This window comes from Trifolium pratense, linkage group LG3 (assembly GCF_020283565.1).
Source record: "Trifolium pratense cultivar HEN17-A07 linkage group LG3, ARS_RC_1.1, whole genome shotgun sequence".
Classification (NCBI taxonomy): Eukaryota; Viridiplantae; Streptophyta; class Magnoliopsida; order Fabales; family Fabaceae; genus Trifolium; species Trifolium pratense.
The window spans coordinates 26,562,474-26,582,868 of NC_060061.1; the positions used below are offsets into that span (position 1 = coordinate 26,562,474).

A 20,395-nucleotide genomic window follows, 5' to 3' on the forward strand; every position below is an offset into this window, starting at 1 on the left:
GGCAATAAAATCCGTTGGTATTCAATTGAGATTTGGTACTACTTTTAAAATGTCTACTGGTATTCAAAAGTCTACCGATTTTGATGGATTCTTCTATGGAATGGATTTTGAGAGACTTTTTAGTTGAAAATACACTTGATAGACTTTTTCAACAATCTCACCAAAAGCCTTGAGACTTTTTTGAAATCTCCAAGTCTCTTCCCGATCACAATTGCTGGGATCAAACCGCAGTCCTCCATACTAAGTTCAATGTCAATTACCATTGAATCAACTAACGATTAGTAGCACCAATTCTTTTGTACATTCATATTTTGAAAATTCGTAGTATATATTGATACAATTTAAATTTTATATTTCGAAATATTTCGAATTCTATATTAACACAAAAAAATAATTTATTTTTCTTATCTACATTTCTTTTTATGTTTCTTAAATATTAAAACAAATCCAATTTTATTAAAAATTTTACATAAAAAGAATAATGCAAAAAAAATATTATAATTTTTTATTTTGTATACAAAATTAATTTCTTCAGTTGACATACTTCTTAAAAATATTTCACATAATACACCAAAAAAATAATCTCACGTGTGTTAAATAATTTAGAAGATATTTTAAATAAAATAATAATATTTTTAGAAATATTTTATCAAATTCAAAAATTGTTTCGAAAGTAGCTTTTATATTAAAAAAATTGAAAATCCAAACAACTTTTACTTTAGCTTTAAAGTTATACTTTTTAACTTTAAGCTAAAAGTAACTTATAGGTTGAAAAAATGTCCGGCCAAACTTATAGCTAAAAAAAGTACTTAGTCAAATAAGCGCTTTTATTAAAATTTAAGTTAAATGTCCCTGTTCTACGGTGCAGAATGAAATTTAAGTACTAGTCAACTTTTTCCTTTTTTTTTTTTTACAAAAGTAATTTCAACTTTTGAATTTATTTATTATATGTAAGTTTATATAGTCAAGTTTTTAATATATTGATCAAAAAAAGTTTTTAATGTATTGTTTTTTCCTCCACTTTAAAGTTTATATGTTTTTGTGTTTTAGGTTTAATTATATTTATAGTTTTCGTCAAAGGTTATTTTTTATATATGGTTTATATTGTCAATTTTCAATGCATTATTTTATGTTTAATTATAGTTTTTACTTCTACTTTTCGAAATTGGTATTGAGAGTGTTTTCAGCCCACTTGAGCTATTTGAGATTATCCTGTTGATTCCTATGAAAATAGGAGTGAGAAGGCTTTTTTTTCTTCCCAGTTTCTATTTCTATTCATTTATAAAATTGTACCCTGTGTTTTAAATTTATTGATTTAGTTCATTCATCAAATTTTTATACTTTAACTAATGATTTGATTTTGTGTAACTATATATAAATTCTTAAGCCCTCAAAAAAAGTACTTGTCAAATTCGACCCTATATTTTTAAATTATTGTTTTAGTTCATTCATCAAATTTTAATACTTAAAATGATTTGCCTGATTGTCAAAAAATAATGATTTGCCTAACAGTATATAAGTGTTTAAGTGGCCTCAGAAAAAAGTACTTGTCAAATTAGCACGATTTATTAAATTTTACGTTAAATGTCTCATTCTATGGACATAACTTATGCTCATACAAAAGTAATCGCATCTATCGTTAGCTCGAGTCTTTTCACAAGTAACCACATCTATCATTAGTTACGGTCTTTTCATCTACGTAACAACCATGTTGGTATCATGAATGAAATGCTATAAACATTATTTTTTATAGTAAAAAGTAACATCTGGTAAAAAGGATTTGATGAAGCATACTCTACTAATTAATAATAATTTAAGCGTATTTTTCAACAATCAACGAAAACAAGTCACATTATTAGATTTTCATACTCACAACTAATTTGTAATCAACTTTTATTTCACAGATGCATATAGCTTCTATCCTTCATATTATAAAGGGTAAATTAGGAAAAACAAAAAATCTACCTTTTATTTTTTAGTTATTATCATTACTATAAAAAATTACTATAAAATAAATAAATTTTAAAGCAAAATAATTTTTTGTTACCCATTTTAGTCATTGTTTGAGCGACGCGCTCTGCTAATCGACGCTTTACATCACACTTTATTAAATGAAATTTAGCGCGACCGATACAATTGGACGCTATACTGTACTTGAAGCAGTAAACCCTATCTTTCTCTCGCTCTCTCTGCATCACCCATTTCGTCTCTCAGGTAATGCTACCCTCCCTGTAGCCGCCAAGAAGCACCATACGTGAAGCTTCAACAAGGTCTACACCGCATCTCGCAAGGTCTGTGTTACTTCTAATAATAATCAAACTGGTCTGACTTTTAGGGTTCTTTAATTTGTGATTTTACTCCATAAATCCATGGTTTCCCTTTCTCAGAACCTTTTTTAGTTAATTAACTAACAATTTAGCCTTAAAACCCTAAAGAATTCAAAGAAGTTAAGATCTACTATCATCCTTTATTGTTTGTTGCCATTTTCTCTTTATTTCTTCCCTACAGCCACACCAGTTCTTGCTAAAAATTTACCCTTGATAGAGTTCATTGTTGATTTTTTTTATCGCGTTTCACTTTAAGTTTTTTTAGCTTATTAAACATTTGTTCTTAATATCAGTATTTCCGGTCAATATTAGGGTTGATGTTTTTGCTATTAAGTTATACTTATGTCTAAACTTTTTACTTTTTAGGTGTGGATGAATTTCCAATTTATAACTTATGTCTAAACTTTTCACTTCATATGCATAATCATTTTTATCTCTTTTATTTAGATATTTTTTTGAAACGATATTATAATCCAAGCTTAATTATACTTTTAGTCCCTTATCTTTATTTTAGTTTTCAAGTTGGTCCTTTATCTTTTAAAAGTTTCAAGTTGATCCCTAAACCACACTTGAAGTGTCCAAATTTAACGGTAATAGTGAAAAATTTGACGAGAGGGACCAACGTGAAACATGCAGAAAAGATAAGGGACCAACTTGAAACTTTTAAAAGATAAGGACCAACATGAAACCTAAAATAAAGATAAGAGACTAAAAGTGCAATTAAGCCTATAATCTATGTTGTCAAAGCCGAAAATCGACGCGGACAACCCAAAAATTGAGGCGGCGTGGTAGCAGGGAGTGTCGCGGAAAATAAAAATTACATAATAAATATCAATAATCAAAATACATACTTCATTAAATTTAAAACCAATAAAAGTAGCATATGTCTTTCAAAATCCAAATACCAATCATCCAAATACATATTATAGTAGTAGTAGCATATTTTCCAAAATCCAAATACCAATAAAAGACATAACATAAGTCTTGAGCAAAACATTGTAATAAAAATTTCAAGAAAACATACAAACACAAACTATAAAGCAAGAACAGAGAGCCAGAAGAAAGCAAAACAGAGAGTTAGAAGAAAGCAAGAACAATCTGTTTGCGAATGGTGATGAGAAGAGAGGAGGGGAGAAGGCAGAGTTCGTGTTCGTACTCTCCAAACACAAAAATGGCGTTTAAATTGAGAGAAAGAGAGGCGTTAAAGTGATAAGGGATTTGGGTTTAACAAAATTCCACAATTACCCTCTGAAACGTTTGAAATTTAAGGGTAAAACTGTCGTTTTGTTATTCAATTAAAAGCGGTGCTCCAGACCCGATATGCTCGCGGCCTGCAAGGCGCTATCGTGCCCGATTCACAGCAATAGCGCCCGCAACACCTTGGATGGTCGCTCCGCCTTGTACTGAATCGGCTGCCTCCAATTTTGACGCGTCGTGCCGCTATAGCGGTCGTCGCGGCCGCTATTGACAACAGAGATTATAATCACTTAATATTATTTCATACAAAATTAACTATGTTTCTTAATTTGTGCGTCATTTGGTAAAGTGACTTATATTGTGGGGCAAAGGAGATTTTCTTTGCAAGTTCAGACAGGAGAGTCTGAACTTTGGACTACTTGCTTCTTTCCGTGGATAAATACTAGCTAATCTATGTCTTCGATTAAAATATTAATTGATTGTATTGGGAAATTGTAAAATGGTGGATAATTGGCTTCCTTGGATTTCTGCATCCCATCCACACTTAGGTTTGAATTGTGCCCAGTTTTGTGCTTAGGCTAGGATAAGAATATTGATGTGTAATCGATGTCCATAATTTCTTTCATAGACTCTTCATACAGAAATATCACCACTAGCCTTTATTGCTATGCTGCATGTTTTGAGATGACCGTTTGAACTTGTATGCATCTCTGTACTGTATTTCTTCTGATTTTGAGATGACCGTTTTAACTTGTATGCATCTCTGTACTGTATTTCTTCTGAATTTTCCTACTTTGTGATTGCAGCGAGTGTGATTGCCACTTTGCTAGTACAGATACTAACCCTGTTGGTAGGAGAAAATTGTTTGTCAGGGTACATAGCTTTATTACTTTTTTTATTTGTGTTGGACAACTATCCTTAACGGAAAGCTTTTATTAAAGTGACTATTTTAAAGCTTGGTATTTAACATTCTTTTAAGATTTGTGTTTGGACCTTTCCTATCGATAGCACGTGAAAATGTTAAAAGACTTAGAAATTGCACTGAATTTACTTAATACACTCAAATTTTTGATATTTTATGTACATGAATGAATAATTACAACTGGTATTTAAAACAACAATGAATAATTGGAAATTCATATTCTAGAACCTTACTGTTTTCATTGCTACAGAAACTAAATTAATTTGCACAAATATAGTGAATAGCATAACTAGGTTTTTAGAATAGCTTAATAAAAATCAAAAAGTGATTCACTCAATCTAGATTGCTTGACAAAGGGGATAAAGATCTTATAAATCAATCGAACCTCTGAAATTAAATGCACAGTGGAATCGTTTAGCCCAAAAAAATAACCCTATTATACCATGGAAATCTAGACATACAATACTAAGTTGATGTAGTTTTGTTCCTTACCAACTCTTCAATAATTTTTTGTTTGAAACTAGTCTCTTTGTGGTACTCATAGCTGTGTAAGCAGTGTTATCTGTGGATGTTAGTGTGGCATGTTTCTTGGAATGATATGTTGCTTCTTAGTGGAGAGTAAACCTCAATAAGGCGTTGGTTTTGCGTTGATAATATAATAAATTTTCATGTATTTTTTTGATCCATGTGTTGTTTGTTAGTGGAGAGCTGAGCACCGTTGGGTGTGATCCTGTCTAAGATCCAATATGTCATCTGTATGCTGATGATTCAGAAACTGTGCACATATTTATCATATATATGCTTCTTTTTACAATTGTCTATAATACTCAAAGTGTGAACAGTACAGCTAGTGACTAATAATTATATGCCAATATGCAGAAAATGGATCGTAGTTGGATGTATGATAGATTCAACCCACATAGGAAAGGCTTGAAATTGGAGTTTATTAGGAGAGTTCAGGAGTTTATTAAGAAGGCTAAGGAACAACCCTGCTTTTTGTCTGAGAAAAAGATCAAGTGTCCATGTCCAACGTGCATGTGTGTAAAGTCTTCCACTATAAGAGAGGTGAAAGCTCATTTGTACAAGAGTGGGTTTAAACCAAATTATTTGATCTGGACTGAGCATGGAGAACAAGATCAAAATATTTGTGTAAGGAGTCAATTGAATAATAGTGGACATATGGAGGAGGTGGAAGAGGAAGAGGATCCTAAAACTCCTCGTATGGAAGAGTCGGAAGAGAATGAAGATCCCAAAACTCATATGGAAGAGTCGGAAGAGAACGAGGATCCCAAAACTTCTCATATGGAGGAGTCGGAAGAAGATGAGGATCCCAAAACTCTTCAAGAAATAGAGTCATGCGAGCAGAATGCTGACGGGAAGGTTCTTATACGACCTTGTGGTTCAGGGTAAGTTATAATGTTGTTTGTTTTATTCTTTAAGCACTTAGTTTACACACACACACACACACACACACACACACACACACACACACACACACACACACTAGCTGACATTGAGTTTGGACTTTTTGTAGGTGGGCTCCTAGCTCGGCGCCTGCTGCTGCAATTAAACACGCCATCCAGTCACACTTTCAGGGTCCTTTTTATCGCTGGAGTGCGACCCCAGAGGATGTAAGGGAATATTGGTGGAAGTTGTTCGGGGTCAGTTGCGTTTATTTAATTATAGTTATTTAATTACTAAGTAATTGCACCTACTTAAATGATAACTAATTAGATTCCTTCTTTTTTAGGACAAGGTTACTTGGGATCCTCGTGATCATGGGCATATCAAAAAGACGTTTCAAACGAGAGGCGCAAAACGCCTTTCAGATATGCTCTCGAAAGTGAGGACGAAGGGAACGAGACCTCATTGGATTTGTGAGGAGGCTTGGAAGGGTCTTATTGACCATTGGGAGGGTGAAGCCTTTAAAAAGATCTCTACCCAAAATAAGACCAATCGGGCTTCAGGTAAAGGTGGAGCAGTCCACACCACAGGCCGCAAGGCTCATGTGGATGTGGCACTTAGTATGGTATGTATTTTATTCACACTTAATGCGTTGTTCATTATCATAGAATGTGTGATATTTATAAATTTATTAATATGTTGGTTTTTTATGCAGGCTCGTGAACTTGGGCGGCCTGTGGATCCCGATGAGCTCTTCTTGGCCACCCACAAAAAGAAGTCTGGCACTTGGGTTGATAACCGCTCTCAAACAACATATGTAAGTGTTGGTACTTGTATCTTTTGTACATAATATGGCTCATGAAAAAAATGATATTAAGTTATGTTTTCTTTTGACTAGAAACGCTATCAAGATCGCTTGAAGGAGGTACAAACACAAATTGGTGAGGCCTCCCAGAATGGGACTCCAGAGGTTGATGGGGCGACAAAGATTGAATTGTGGAAAGAGGCTGCTGGGGGGAAGTCTCGAGGGCGGTGTTATGGTACTGCAGACTTTGCTTTAAACCTCCGACGTGGTGTAACTTCGCTTACTCAGGAGTCTCGGGAACCTTATAGTGGCACGTGTGATCATGCTATGCATCTTGAGGCCATTGATGCAGCACGTAAGGAGGCTGTTGCAGCACGTCAGGAGGCAGCCACAGCACGTCAGGAGGCAGCTGAGGTGAAACAACAATATCAGCTTTTGGAGGAGCAGTTGCGCAAGGTAATGAAGCGCATGAAAGCTCTAGAGCGCCAATCAGCAGGTGCTTCAAGTGTGAGTCAAGCTCATAGGGGATATCCTCACAGTGATGATGACCATTCACTAGATGTGGTCTTATCAGACCGTCGAAGAAAGAAACATCTAGCTCTAAGGAGACGTCGTCACTATGATGACGACAACCATTATCTAGATGAGATATTAGCATACCGTCGCCGAAAGCAACGTCGAGCTCAAAGGGCACGTTATCACTATGATGATGACAATTCGTTAGATGAGATCTTACCAAAACAACGTCAAGCTAAAAGAGGACATTCTCACTATGATGATTCCAATTCGCTAGATGAAGGCTTACCAAAGAAACTTCTGGCCAAAAGGGGACATCCTCACTATGATGATGATGATGATGATGATGAGGAGGATTCGCCACATGAGGACTTACCAAAGCAACGTCAAGCCAAAAAGGGACATCCTCACTATGATGATGAGGAGGATTCGCTACATGAGGACTTACCAAAGCAACGTCAAGCCAAAAGGGGACATCCTCACCATGATGATCATGATCAGGATTCGCTACATGAGGACTTACCAAAGCAGCGTCAAGCCAAAAGGGGACATCCTCACTCTGATGATAAGGAGGATTCGTTACATGAGGACTTACCAAAACAACGTCAAGCCAAAAAGGGACATCCTCACTATGACAATGACGAGGATTCGTTACATGGGGACTTACCAAAGCAACGTCAAGCCAAAAGGGGACATCCTCACTATGATGATGATTCACTAGACGAGGTCTTACCAAAGCAACCTCAATCTAAAAGGAGGAATCACCACTATGATGATGACGATTCAGTAGACGAGGTCTTACCTGCCCGTCGCCGCCGTCGTTACCTATGATGATGAAGATTCAGTAGATGAGGTCTTACCTGCTGCCGCCGCCGTCATTACTGTGGTTGAGTTTGATTTCTTTGTTATGTACTTTATACTAAGATGTACCTTTATATTGGTATACTGCTATGGTAATTGGTCGTTAACTTTTTATATTCTATTTGGCTGGGTTGTATTGGTATACTGCTATGGTAATCGGTCATTAACTTGTTATATTCTATTTGGATTTGTCTTGGTTTATATTTGTCATTTGATATCTATTTGATTTATATGTAGGTTACCCTGGTATTTCCAGTCCGGAATTTTATTCATCAGCAGCATTATTTTGGTTGGCGACGCAATCTTGGTGTGAGTGAGTCTGACCATAACACATATGACCTTCTGTAGTATTAGTGTTTCCATTTATGTCTTTCTCATAAACTAATACCTACTCCATACGATTTCATATATAAACAAATTTTCATTTTTTTGGGTTCGTTTAATAATTATTGTATTTGAACCACCAAATATATTAATTATTGAATGATTTTTTTTTTTACGATAATTATTGAGTGAATATAAAAAGTAAAAATTTGCTTATATGAGATCGGAGGTAGTATTGTTCTTTTTGACGCTTAATATGTCTCATTTTGTCATCAATTTTTTTGGTCAAATAGTTTAGTGGCTAGATTCACATTTTTTTTTTGTCAAATAGCCTAGTGGCTAGAAGCTAGACTCACACATTTAAATGTGGAGAAATGTGAAATCCGGAGTTCGAATTCGGCAACTCCAATAATGTTCTTGGTAACTACCATTTGAGCTACACTTATGGGACTTTTGTCATCATTATTAGACACTGTCATAATACATTACAATTTACGGAGTAATTAGTTTTGTACTCCCTCTGATTCTTAATATAAGAAAAAGGGTAAATGATCATTTACCCCCTGCAAAATAAGGAAATTTTCGTTTACCCCCCTGCACAGATTTTTTTTCTGTTTACCCCCCTGCAAAAAATAGATTCTCTCATTTCTCCCCCTGGGTGTACAGCAGGACAAGTGACTGTGCAAATTTGCTGACGTGGCTTGTACACATGGAAAAAAATCATTTATATTTATTTTTAAATTCCACGTCAAATAATATTTTTTTAAAAAAATTAAAATTAAAATTATTTTTCCTACAAAATTTAGAAAACGATTTTTTTTTTCCTTCAAAATTTTAAAAAACATTTCCTATAAATAACTTCTTTTTTTTCATACAAAATTATTGAGTATTTTTTTCCTAAAATAAAATAAAAAACGAATTTTCTTATTTTACTCCAAAAATAAAGATTTATTTTCAAATCTTTTTGAATTAAAAAAAACAGAATCTTCGCCGTAATCGTTTGCTTCCACCGTCATGATTGTATTCGTCGTCGTCTTCTTCAGTCGCCGAAATCATCTTCTACTTCATTATTGTCTTCTGCTTCTTTATATTTTTCTAGTTTTAGGGCAAATGGTTTTGATAGAAGAAGAAAACACCAATAAAACTTGTTTTTCTATTTTATATTTTTTTTGAAAATCTTTTTCTATTTTTTTTAATTCAAAGAGAATAACAAAAAATAAAGTTTTGTTTTTAAAAAATAAAGATTATGTTTTTTTTAATTCAAAAAGTTTGAAAATAAATCTTTAAAATTTTTATTTCGGAAATAAACTTTATTTCGGAGTAAATCTTTATTTTGGGAGCAAAATAAGAAATTTTTTTTTTTTTTATTTTGGGAGGAAATTTTTTTTTTTGTTGGAAATTTTTTTAAAATCATTTGTATGAAAAAAAAATTAATTTTTTTTGTAGGAATTTTTAAAAAAAATTTTGGGGAAACAAAACAGAATTTTTTTTTATTTTGTAGGAAAAAAATATTTTTTATTTTTTTAAAAAATATTATCTGACGTGGAATTTAAAAAATAAATATAAATGATTTTTTCCACATGTACAAGCCACGTCAATAGGTTTGCATAGTCACTTGTCCTGCTGTACACCCAGGGGGCGAAATGAGGGAATCTATTTTTTGCAAGGGGGTAAACAGAAAAAAAATCTGTGCAGGGGGGTAAACGAAAATTTGCTTATTTTGCAGGGGGGTAAATGATCATTTACCCTAAGAAAAAAATTTACTTTTTAGATTCATTGAGAATCTAACGTATCTAGTCCATATTATTGACTAGGTACATTAGATTTTCAATGAATCTAAAAAGCAAAGTGTCTCTTATATCAAGAACTGAAGGGAGTATGTGCTCAATGAACCTTAACCTTAAGGTTTTCCCTCCTTTGGATCGAGGCATCATATCCTTTCGCTCTAAATTTTTCTTAAAAAAAGGTCTCACAACCAATTGACATGTTTAATTAACATATTTATCATCTCCAAAAACAAGAAAAGTAAAAATTACAGAAAAATATTATCATTAACATTAAAAAGATCTCTATATTTTTTCTTAATAATTTCTTAGAGTTTGTTGTAGGCCTTAATAAGTGTGGAAGGAAGCACAAGGGTTGGAAAGAGGAAACCTTCAAGAATAAATTCAAAAATAAATTCAAAAACGAGTATGATTTGAAATAAGATTCAATTATAATGTTATTAATTATTATAACCCATGCCATGGCCAAGTCACAAGCACACCATTCATAATAGCCATCAATTCGACTTACAAATCAGGTGGAAAACCACGTGAAGCAGAAAATTCAAAAAGCCATGCACCCAGATTATTTCTCAATATAGTCCAATTTCTATGATTTTGGTGGTTTATCAATTATCAACGAACTTATAATTTAATATTAAAACTGTTAGGAGTATGTAAGCGCGCGCGCACGCCTATGGGCTTGATTGGTTGGGCCTGGCCTTGGCAAGCTTGTTGCTTGCGCCTTAAGTAAAGGTTGGCTTGGCTTCACTATTGTAAACACTATATAATGGGGTCTTCCCATAGCATCAAGGCAAGCTAACACAATTACTCCCTACAAGTGGTATCAGTAGGCCTTAATCCAAGGACCTATTGAGCATTGAAACGCAGTTTTCAAGAAAGATAGTTAGTTACAAAACCGTTACAAAACCGTTACACCATTTTCTTTCCTTCATCATCTTCTTCGTTCCCAAATCAGTTTCTTTCCTTCATCCATGGCTGAATCTAGCAATTACATGCAGCCTAGTGTTCCAAAATTTGATGGGTACTACGATCATTGGGCGATGCTAATGGAGAATCTTCTCCGATCAAATGAATTTTGGAGTGTTGTTGAGAATGGAGTTACAGTTGCACCTCCCATGGCAACTGCAGATCAACAACGTGCTGCAGATGAGAGTAAGCTTCGTGATCTCAAGGCCAAGAACTTTCTGTTTCAATCCATTGATCGCACGATAATGGAGACCATTCTTGAAAAAGGAACTGCACGTGACATTTGGGAAGCAATGCGTACAAAGTATCAAGGATCATCAAAGGTAAAGCGTGCTCAATTACAAGCTCTACGTCGTGATTTTGAGATTCTTGCTATGAAAGACAATGAATCAATCAATGATTACTTTGCAAGAACTCTTTCCATTGTTAACAAGATGACAGCTCAAGGTCATAAAATGGAATCAACGGATGTGGTTGAAAAAATCTTGCGCTCGCTGACATCAAGATTCAACTATGTCGTTTGTTCAATTGAACAATCCAATGATGTGACAAGCCTTTCAATTGATGAATTGCAAAGCAGCTTGATTGTTCAAGAACAAAGAATGAAGTTTCAAAGTGACAAAGATGAGGAGCAGGTTTTGAAAGTAACTGGTGGTGGGCGTGGTGAGCGTGGAAGAGGCCGTGGTCGTGGTGGTTCACGAGGTCGAGGGAGAGGAAGGCAAGGTAGCAACAAAGAGAATGTTGAGTGCTACAAGTGCCATAAATTGGGTCACTATCAGAGTGAGTGTCCCAGCTGGGAAGAGTCTGATGCCAATTTTGCTGAATTCAATGAGCTTGAAGAAGTTCTTTTGATGGCTAAGCAAAACTCAACAGTTCAGACAAAAACTGAGGTATGATATCTTGACTCTGGTTGCAGCAACCACATGATAGGAAATAAGGAATGGCTGTTTGAATTTGATGATACATTTAGAGAATCTATTAGATTGGGAGATGATTCTAGAATGAATGTTATGGGAAAAGGAAAATTGAAGTTGTATATTGGAGGGATCACTCAAGTCATCAGTGAAGTGTATTATCTACCTGGGCTTAAAAATAACCTGCTAAGTATAGGCCAATTGCAACAGAAAAACTTAACCATTGTGTTTAAGAAAGATACTTGCAAAGTGTTTCATGAAGAAAGAGGCTTGATTATGTCAACTCAAATGTCTGGTAATAGAATGTATGTGATTAATGCAACTGTACTTGTCCCTATGTGTATGAAAGCTACCAATGAAATGGACTCTCTACTTTGGCACAAGAGATATGGTCACTTGAGTTACAAAGGGCTGAATACTTTGGTTAAGAAAGAGATGGTGAAAGGCCTACCAAACTTGAAAGAAGATAATGAAGTTTGTTCTGATTGCATGACAGGCAAACAACATAGAGAGGTAATACCAAAGAAAGTGAATTGGAGAGTAACAAAGAAATTAGAATTGGTTCACTCTGACATATGTGGACCAATCAACCCTGCTTCAAATGGTGGCAACAAATACTTTGTTACTTTCACAGATGACTTCACAAGAAAGACCTGGGTTGATATCTTGCAGAGCAAGGCAAGTGCTTTTGAAAGTTTCAAAAGATTTAAAGCTGTAGCAGAAAAGGAATCTAACTGTCAAATTCTCACTCTAAGGACTGATAGAGGAGGAGAATTTTTGTCTGAAGCATTCAATAGATTTTGTACAGATCAAGGCATCAAAAGGCAACTTACCACAGCTTATACACCTCAGCAGAATGGTGTTTCTGAGAGAAAAAACAGAACAATCATGAATATGGTTAGGTGTATGCTAAGTGACAAAAAGGTACCAAAGAAATTCTGGCCAGAAAGTGTTAAATGGGCTGTGTATGTACTGAATAGAAGTCCTACATTGTTAGTAAAAGATATAACTCCAGAAGAGGCATGGAGTAACATGAAACCCTCTGTGAAACATTTCAAAGTATTTGGATGTTTGGCTTTTGTTCATGTTCCAGATGCACAAAGAAAGAAACTAGATGACAAGAGCATCAAGTGTGTTCACTTGGGAGTAAGTGAAGAATCAAAGGCCTATAAACTGTACAATCCAGCTGATAGAAGGATCATAGTTAGTAGAGATGTAGTATTTGATGAATCAAAGGGCTGGAACTGGGGTGAAAATTCTCAAGCTCAAGCAACTCAGTATGATAACAGTGAAAATGAGGTGTATGAAACAGATGAAGAACCAGCTGCTGGTGAAAATGTTGAAGCAGATCCTCAAAATATCACTGTACCAGATAGTGAAAGTGATGAGCAATATGAATCAGAAGAGGAATTGCCCCCTAGGGTAATCAGAAGACCTGGATATCTGAATGATTATGTAATTGGTCAAGAGATTGAAGAAGAAGATCAGTTGCACAATCTAGCTGTATTCTGCAATAATGATGACCCTGCAACATTTGATGAAGCTGTGAAACATGAGGTATGGAGGAAAGCAATGGATCAAGAAATTGAGTCCATTGAAAAAAATGACACATGGGAACTAACTGAGTTACCAGCTGGAAGTAAGAAAATTGGAGTAAAATGGATATATAAGACAAAGTTGAATGAGAAAGGAAAGATTGAAAAGTGTAAGGCAAGACTTGTAGCAAAAGGATACTCTCAGAAATATGGAATAGATTTCAAAGAAGTTTTTGCTCCTGTAGCTAGATGGGACACCATAAGAACTATACTCTCCATTGCAGCCTCCAAAAGTTGGATGGTTTATCAACTTGATGTCAAAAGTGCTTTTCTACATGGAGAACTTAGTGAAGATGTATATGTTGAGCAGCCTTTAGGGTATCAAGTTGGTCAGAAAAATCAAGTGTACAAGTTAAGAAAGGCCTTATATGGATTGAAGCAAGCTCCAAGAGCATGGTACAGCAAGATTGAAGCATACTTCAGTAGAGAAAAATTTGAAAAGTGCTCACATGAACATACTTTGTTTGTGAAGCAACTTGAAGGGAAGATACTGATAGTGAGCTTGTATGTTGATGACTTAATATACACAGGAAATGATGATAATTTGGTCAGTGAATTCAAGAGATCCATGAAAGACAATTTTGCCATGACAGACTTAGGCAAAATGAGGTACTTTCTTGGTGTGGAAGTAATTCAAGACAGCAGAGGAATCTTCATTAATCAGCAAAAGTATGCCACTGAGATCTTAACTAGATTCAACATGGATTCATGTAACTCTGTGTGTAGCCCTATTGTGCCTGAGACCAAATTAATCAAGGATGAAAGTGGAAAAGGTGTTGATTCTACTCAGTTTAAACAGATAGTGGGTTGTTTGATGTACCTCACAGCCACTAGGCCTGACTTGTGCTATTCAGTGTGTTTAATTGCAGATATATGGAGAGGCCAACAGAGATCCATTTAGCTGCAGCAAAAAGGATTCTCGGATATCTTAAGGGAACCATGAAGTATGGAATTCTTTATGAAAGTGGAGAGGTTGCGATTAAGCTTGAAGGTTGGACTGATTCTGATTATGCAGGAGATAGTGATGACAGGAAAAGCACATCTGGCTACATTTTCAAGGTTGGCTCTGGTGCAATCTCATGGTCTTCTAAGAAACAGCTAATTGTGACCTTGTCCACCACTGAGGCAGAGTATGTAGCTGCAGCCTCCTGTGCCTGTCAGGCTGTATGGCTAAGGAAGATATTGGAGCAACTAGGGCAAGAACAGACAAGTGCAAATACCATCTTCTGTGACAATAGCTCTTCAATAAAACTGTCAAAGAATACAATCTTGCATGGCAGGTGCAAGCACATTGATGTGAGATATCATTTCTTAAGGGATTTGACAAAGCAAGGTATAGTAGAACTGGTCCATTGCAGCACAGGTGAACAAACTGCTGACATTATGACCAAGCCTCTCAAGCTGGAGTCATTTGTGAAGTTGAGATCCAAACTTGGAGTGTGTGATGTTACCAACTCCAATGCTTAGCTTAATGTTTGTGTACTATAGCTGGTTGTAATTGCATATTGTTTTGTAGTTTTGATATGTTGTAATCTGATTAGACAATGCTCAGATTAGGGGAGCATATGTTAGGAGTATGTAAGCGCGCGCGCACGCCTATGGGCTTGATTGGTTGGGCCTGGCCTTGGCAAGCTTGTTGCTTGCGCCTTAAGTAAAGGTTGGCTTGGCTTCACTATTGTACATGCATATAAAATAATTACTCATGCATATAAAATAATTCCTCCGAGCAATTTTAGATGTTTTCAATCAATCACTCCATCAATTGCTAAAAAAACCTATGACTGCGATTTTGAGAAGTGAACAATTTACGACAAAAACAATATTTTTATCCATATGTTTAGAGTAAACCAACTATTTTCATTCAAAAGTCTCTCCATTACTCAAGTGGAAGGGATGGGCAAGCAGAGGTTTGAGCCCCTCCCTTCCTCTTGTTATCATATACTATAAACATACATAAATTAACAAGTTTGCACATGTTAAGAAGCTTAAATTAGCAAGTTTGTATTGAAACTTGTGTATTTTATTTTAAATATATAATTTTTTAATAAATAATTTTTTATTTTTCAATAAAAAATTACTACTATTGGTTGCTTTAACATGTACAATGTTGCACATGTTAGACAAACCCTACTAATAATATATAACCATTATTCCAAGCGACAGTTGCAAATGTTCTGTTTGTTCAGTGATAGAATTAAATGCGTATAACTTCGTGTGTATAATAATTAATAACATATTTTAGTTTAATTTATTTTTGCGTGTTAACTATTTTGAGGCTCTAGTAATTTGAAGTTCAGTCAAAAAGTAAGTAAAAATTAATTAAAAATTATCTCACACATATGAATCAAATTCAGATTCTCTCAAACGATCTAACTAAAAAAATTTCCTTTAACTTATATCCTTATAAAAATTAAAAATATGCGTTAAATTTATTATTTTTTTAACATGTGTGCTCAAAGCTAAAAAGATTAAAAAAAAATAATTAAAGATCAAGGAAGTATTACATTTTTCGGCCCTCTGTTTATAAATTTTTGGACCATCCCTTGTAACACCCGGATTTTTCGTTAGTGTTATTTTTATTTAATTATGTGGCATGTTTATGTGTGTGAATTATGTGTTTTATTTGTTAATTAGAATTTTATATAATCATAATAACTGTGAGGACAAAACTTATGCACCGTTCCTTAAGTGCAGTTTTTGCTGTTCCCCGATCAAAAACCAACACCTATATAATTATTCCACATCATCTGCTCTTACTTATAACTGCATTTTCTCTCTCTCTCTCTCTCTCTCTGTTTCGTGCATTGTGTTCCTATTTTTTCTCTTCTTCTACTGTTTCCCGCAAAAAGCCTCTATGCTTCCTACACATATGTAACTATCGATTCAAACTCCTCTTGTTTTTCATGCACATCCTTCCCTATCCATCCTCTCTCTCTCTCTAATTCCTGCACTCATATTCCCTCTCTATCTCTCTGTTTTTTTCCACTCATTGCATCCATCAATTCCATATCTTCTTTGGTTAATGTACCCATGAAAATTGCTTCAGACCATTGTTTTATTTTAGTTTAGGAAGGTACTCCCAGATGGAAAATTCAAGTTTTTCTCCAAACAATGTCAATGAACCATTAGGGAGTGAAGATAAATCTCATGTGAGTTTGAATTCTAATGGTAAGTATTTTTCTATTCAAATTATTCAATGTTTAAAGAATTTTGAGAGATTGAAACTTAGGAATTAGTCAGATATTGAACAAATTGATAAAAAGAAATTGAAATTCACAATTGAAAATACCACTATTTCAGTTGTGCTGTGGGTATTGGTTATGAGAGTTTGCGGCTTGCTATTTTGTTTTATTTTGTTGCGTTGTATTGCCTTTCCTTATACGGGTCATGTGACTGTATTTGCTGGTATTGTATTATTTGTGAGTGTTGGGTGTTGGTCTGACATTTTTGTGAGTGTATGATTGCTTGTTTTGTCTGGTATGGGTGTGTTTTTGGTGCCGAGCTTTTGTTTTGAGGTAGCACCAGTTTTGGTGTCTTTGCAATTGTTTTGTTTTTGTTGATATTCTATAGAATAACACTTATCTTCATATTTCTACTCTGAATTTAAAATAGGATGGTACAAATTATATGTATACAAATTAAAGGTTCATATAGTCATAAATAAACTTTTAATAAAAACACTATAATAGTTAACTTCATAATAATAGTAACATTGAAGCTTTAACAGCTTATAATAACATATGATACCACTATAATAAGTTTAAACTATGATAACAACCTATAAATTTATAATAATACTAACATTGAAGCTTTAGCTTACAAACTAGAAAAAACCTATTGTTCAGGTTACATGTTGACTTATTGTTTTTGCTTATAATATATGTTAACTTATTGCTTGTTTATAAAATATTGAGTTAACTATTTAATCATTCAATTTATATATTTCCTTTTTTTTTGACAAAATTTATATATTTCCTTATTCAAAGTTAAATGGAATGATAACATTGAGCGTGAACTAACTAAAGAAGACATAATTCCATATGTGGGTATGAAGTTTGATACGGAAGATCATGCATATAGATTTTATAATGTATATGTTGGCTTTGCTGGTTTTAGCATTAGAAAAGATTGGAGAAACAAAAGCAAATTAGATAATGAGACAGTGATGTCTCGAAAGTTTGCGTGTTTTAAAGAAGGCTTTAAGAAGATCAAAGATTATGATGATAAAGTGTCTCGTAAAGATATCAGAACCGGATGTTTAGCACATGTTGTCATCAGTCGGGAATTGAGTGGAAAATATGTTGTTACATCTTTTGTAAAAGACCATAATCATGAGCTTGCATCCCCTAGAAGTAAGCATAAATTACCATCACAAAGGAGGGTTTCTGCCGCTCAAGCAGCTGAGGTAGAAATGGCAAACCGATCTGGTATACGACAAAAATTGATTTTTGAGTTTATAAGTCAACACGTTGGAGGGAGGGAGAATGTTGGCTGCACTTCTAAAGATATTAGCAATCATTTAACCGCGAAGAGGATGAAGGAAATGAAGGAAGGTGAAGCATATACTCTACTTCATTATTTTAAATCAAAGCAAACTGAGAATCAATCATTCTTTTATGATATTCAACTCGATGTTGATAAGCAAATAACAAACATTTTCTGGGCAGATGCTAAAATGGTTTTGGATTATGTTTATTTTGGAGATGTAGTGTGTTTTTATACGACATACCGCACTAATAAGAATTTACGACCATTTGCTCCTTTCATTGGATTCAACCATCATAAAGAAAGTGTGTTATTTGGTGCAGCACTGTTATATGATGAAACTGCTGCATCATTTGAATGGTTGTTCAAGACTTTTCTTAAGGCAATGTGTGGAAAAAAGCCGAAGACAATTTTCACAGATCAAGATCCTGCCATGGCAAAAGCAATTTCAGAGGTTTTTCCTTAAACATATCATCGTTTATGCTTGTGGCATTTATTTCAGAATGCACTTAAAAATGTTAATCATGCCTTTAAGAGATCAGATTCTTTTGCTTCAGATTTGAGAAGTTACATTTATGATTTTGAGTATGAGGATGACTTTCTTACTTTTTGAAAAGGATCAAGTTTTCGTTTTTTTTTAATCTTCTTCGTAAATCATTCCCAAAACATCAGTTCTCAAATAGATAGTTACAGAAAACCACTCCAATGCTTTACGGTTTGAATGAGATATGTGTGTTGCAAGTAAAATTGAAAATGAAAGTGGCAACATACTGTCATATTGATCCCAACTCCCATGACTCAGAACATATATGAGAGGAATAAGTGTTTTTCACACTAAACCAACCGAGAGAGGGAGGGAGGGAGGGAGGGAGAGAGAGAGAGAGAGAGAGAGAGAGAGAGAGAGAGAGAGAGAGAGAAGATTAGTGCAGTTGCAGATAATGGGATTAAAGTGGCCTCAATGTGCTAATTTTTAATGGGTACCTGAAAGATTTGGAATTTGCACTTTGATTTTCAGCAAAACAGAGGAAGAAGAGAGCAAATAATTGTGCACGAAACAGGAGAAAAAGAGAGAAAGTAGGATCGCATGAAATAGAGAGAGAAAATGCAGTTATGAGTAATAGTAGGTGATGTGGAATAGTGATACATGTGTTGTTTTTTTATTGGAAAACAGCAAAAACTGCACTTAAGGAACTGTGTATAAGTTTTGTCCTAAGTGTGAGGGTGGGGTGTTGGCCAATTTAGTGGGGGTATGCTTATTTAGGCCCATTTAAGTTAGGAGGATAAAATGGTAGTTTGGAAAATGAAGGAAAACCTAGGTTGTAGGTATATAAGGGATAATTTAGAGAGAGTAGTTGAATTTTTTGGAGAAAGAAGGAAAAGGTCCATCGTGGCATGATAGGTCTCATCGTGACGATGTATTTGCTTATTTTCTTTAATTTTCGCTCATTTTTCTGTAATTTATTTTACTATTGTTTCTTGGTCAAGTAACTTCATTCCTTAGGTATTTTTCATGTTTTGGCTATCAAAAAACTAACAAAATAACTAAAAACTAACCTAAAAACTATCTTAAAACATCATATAAATTTATGTCATCAAGGCCTTATTAGAGATTTGTATCGTAAATTTATTCGTGGATTCTACAATAGACTCAAATTCTATTCAGTTGTGTGGATGTAACTTTGGGCCTACTACAATAGACTCAAATTTTGTTCAGTTGAATATCAAAAACGTCACATTTGAAGTGGATTCTCTAACTATGGTTAATTAATATGGTTAATTTGGGCTTACTACTTTAAATGTCTTTCTCAAACATCTATTTCAAAGAGGTGGTCTCTCTTCTCCATCTCCCCTGGATGTAGAACTACAGTCAATCATGTGTATTGCTAGATTAACCGGTATGGTAACATGTTAGCAAATATTAGACACTCTATTTTAGATTTTAATTATATTGTCTTTGATGTTTTTCCGCTGGAAAAAGTTAACATATGCTCTTATGACATATGTTAATTTTAATGTATCATATAGAAATTTTATATTAATGTACCAGAAAAAAAAATTATATTAATTATGTATTTCTTTTGTTTCAAGAAGTAAGGGGCACATGTTAGTATAACCAAATTTTATTTTATTTTTGACAGTCAAATAATAATTAGCTAGAATTTTTTTGACCGTTAATACTATATTTTTTTAATGTTAATTTTATATTAAAGAAATGATAGGTAGAATTTTGAAAGAAAGTAATGAATATGTTATCCACTAATAATGTAAACTCCACCATGCCTCCCACCATCA

At 34.2% G+C, this 20,395-nt stretch overlaps 2 protein-coding genes across 4 annotated transcripts; both read left to right on the forward strand.

Annotated features, from left to right (window-relative positions):
- Positions 1-2,034: 2,034 nt before the first annotated feature.
- LOC123916574 lies at positions 2,035-8,534 on the forward strand. Of its 3 annotated transcripts, none has more exons than XR_006812207.1 (7): positions 2,066-2,291; positions 5,326-5,852; positions 5,981-6,107; positions 6,197-6,475; positions 6,566-6,667; positions 6,749-8,057; positions 8,270-8,534. XR_006812207.1 is itself a non-coding variant. In XM_045968054.1 (7 exons), the coding sequence occupies exons 3-7, from the start codon at positions 5,329-5,331 to the stop codon at positions 8,000-8,002; spliced, it is 2,286 nt and encodes a 761-aa protein (XP_045824010.1). In that variant the 5' UTR covers positions 2,066-2,291; positions 4,331-4,397; positions 5,326-5,328; the 3' UTR covers positions 8,003-8,262. The 3 variants fall into 3 exon arrangements, 2 of the variants coding, with proteins under 2 accessions (XP_045824011.1, XP_045824010.1); XM_045968054.1 differs by lacking the exon at positions 8,270-8,534 and adding an exon at positions 4,331-4,397 and having other exon boundaries at positions 6,749-8,262; XM_045968055.1 differs by lacking the exon at positions 8,270-8,534 and having other exon boundaries at positions 2,035-2,291; positions 6,749-8,262.
- Positions 8,535-16,701: 8,167 nt separating this feature from the next.
- Positions 16,702-18,569, forward strand: LOC123914859 (protein FAR1-RELATED SEQUENCE 5-like). The gene is made up of 2 exons (XM_045966023.1): positions 16,702-16,786; positions 17,605-18,569. The coding sequence occupies exons 1-2, from the start codon at positions 16,702-16,704 to the stop codon at positions 18,567-18,569; spliced, it is 1,050 nt and encodes a 349-aa protein (XP_045821979.1).
- The last annotated feature ends 1,826 nt before the right edge of the window (positions 18,570-20,395 follow it).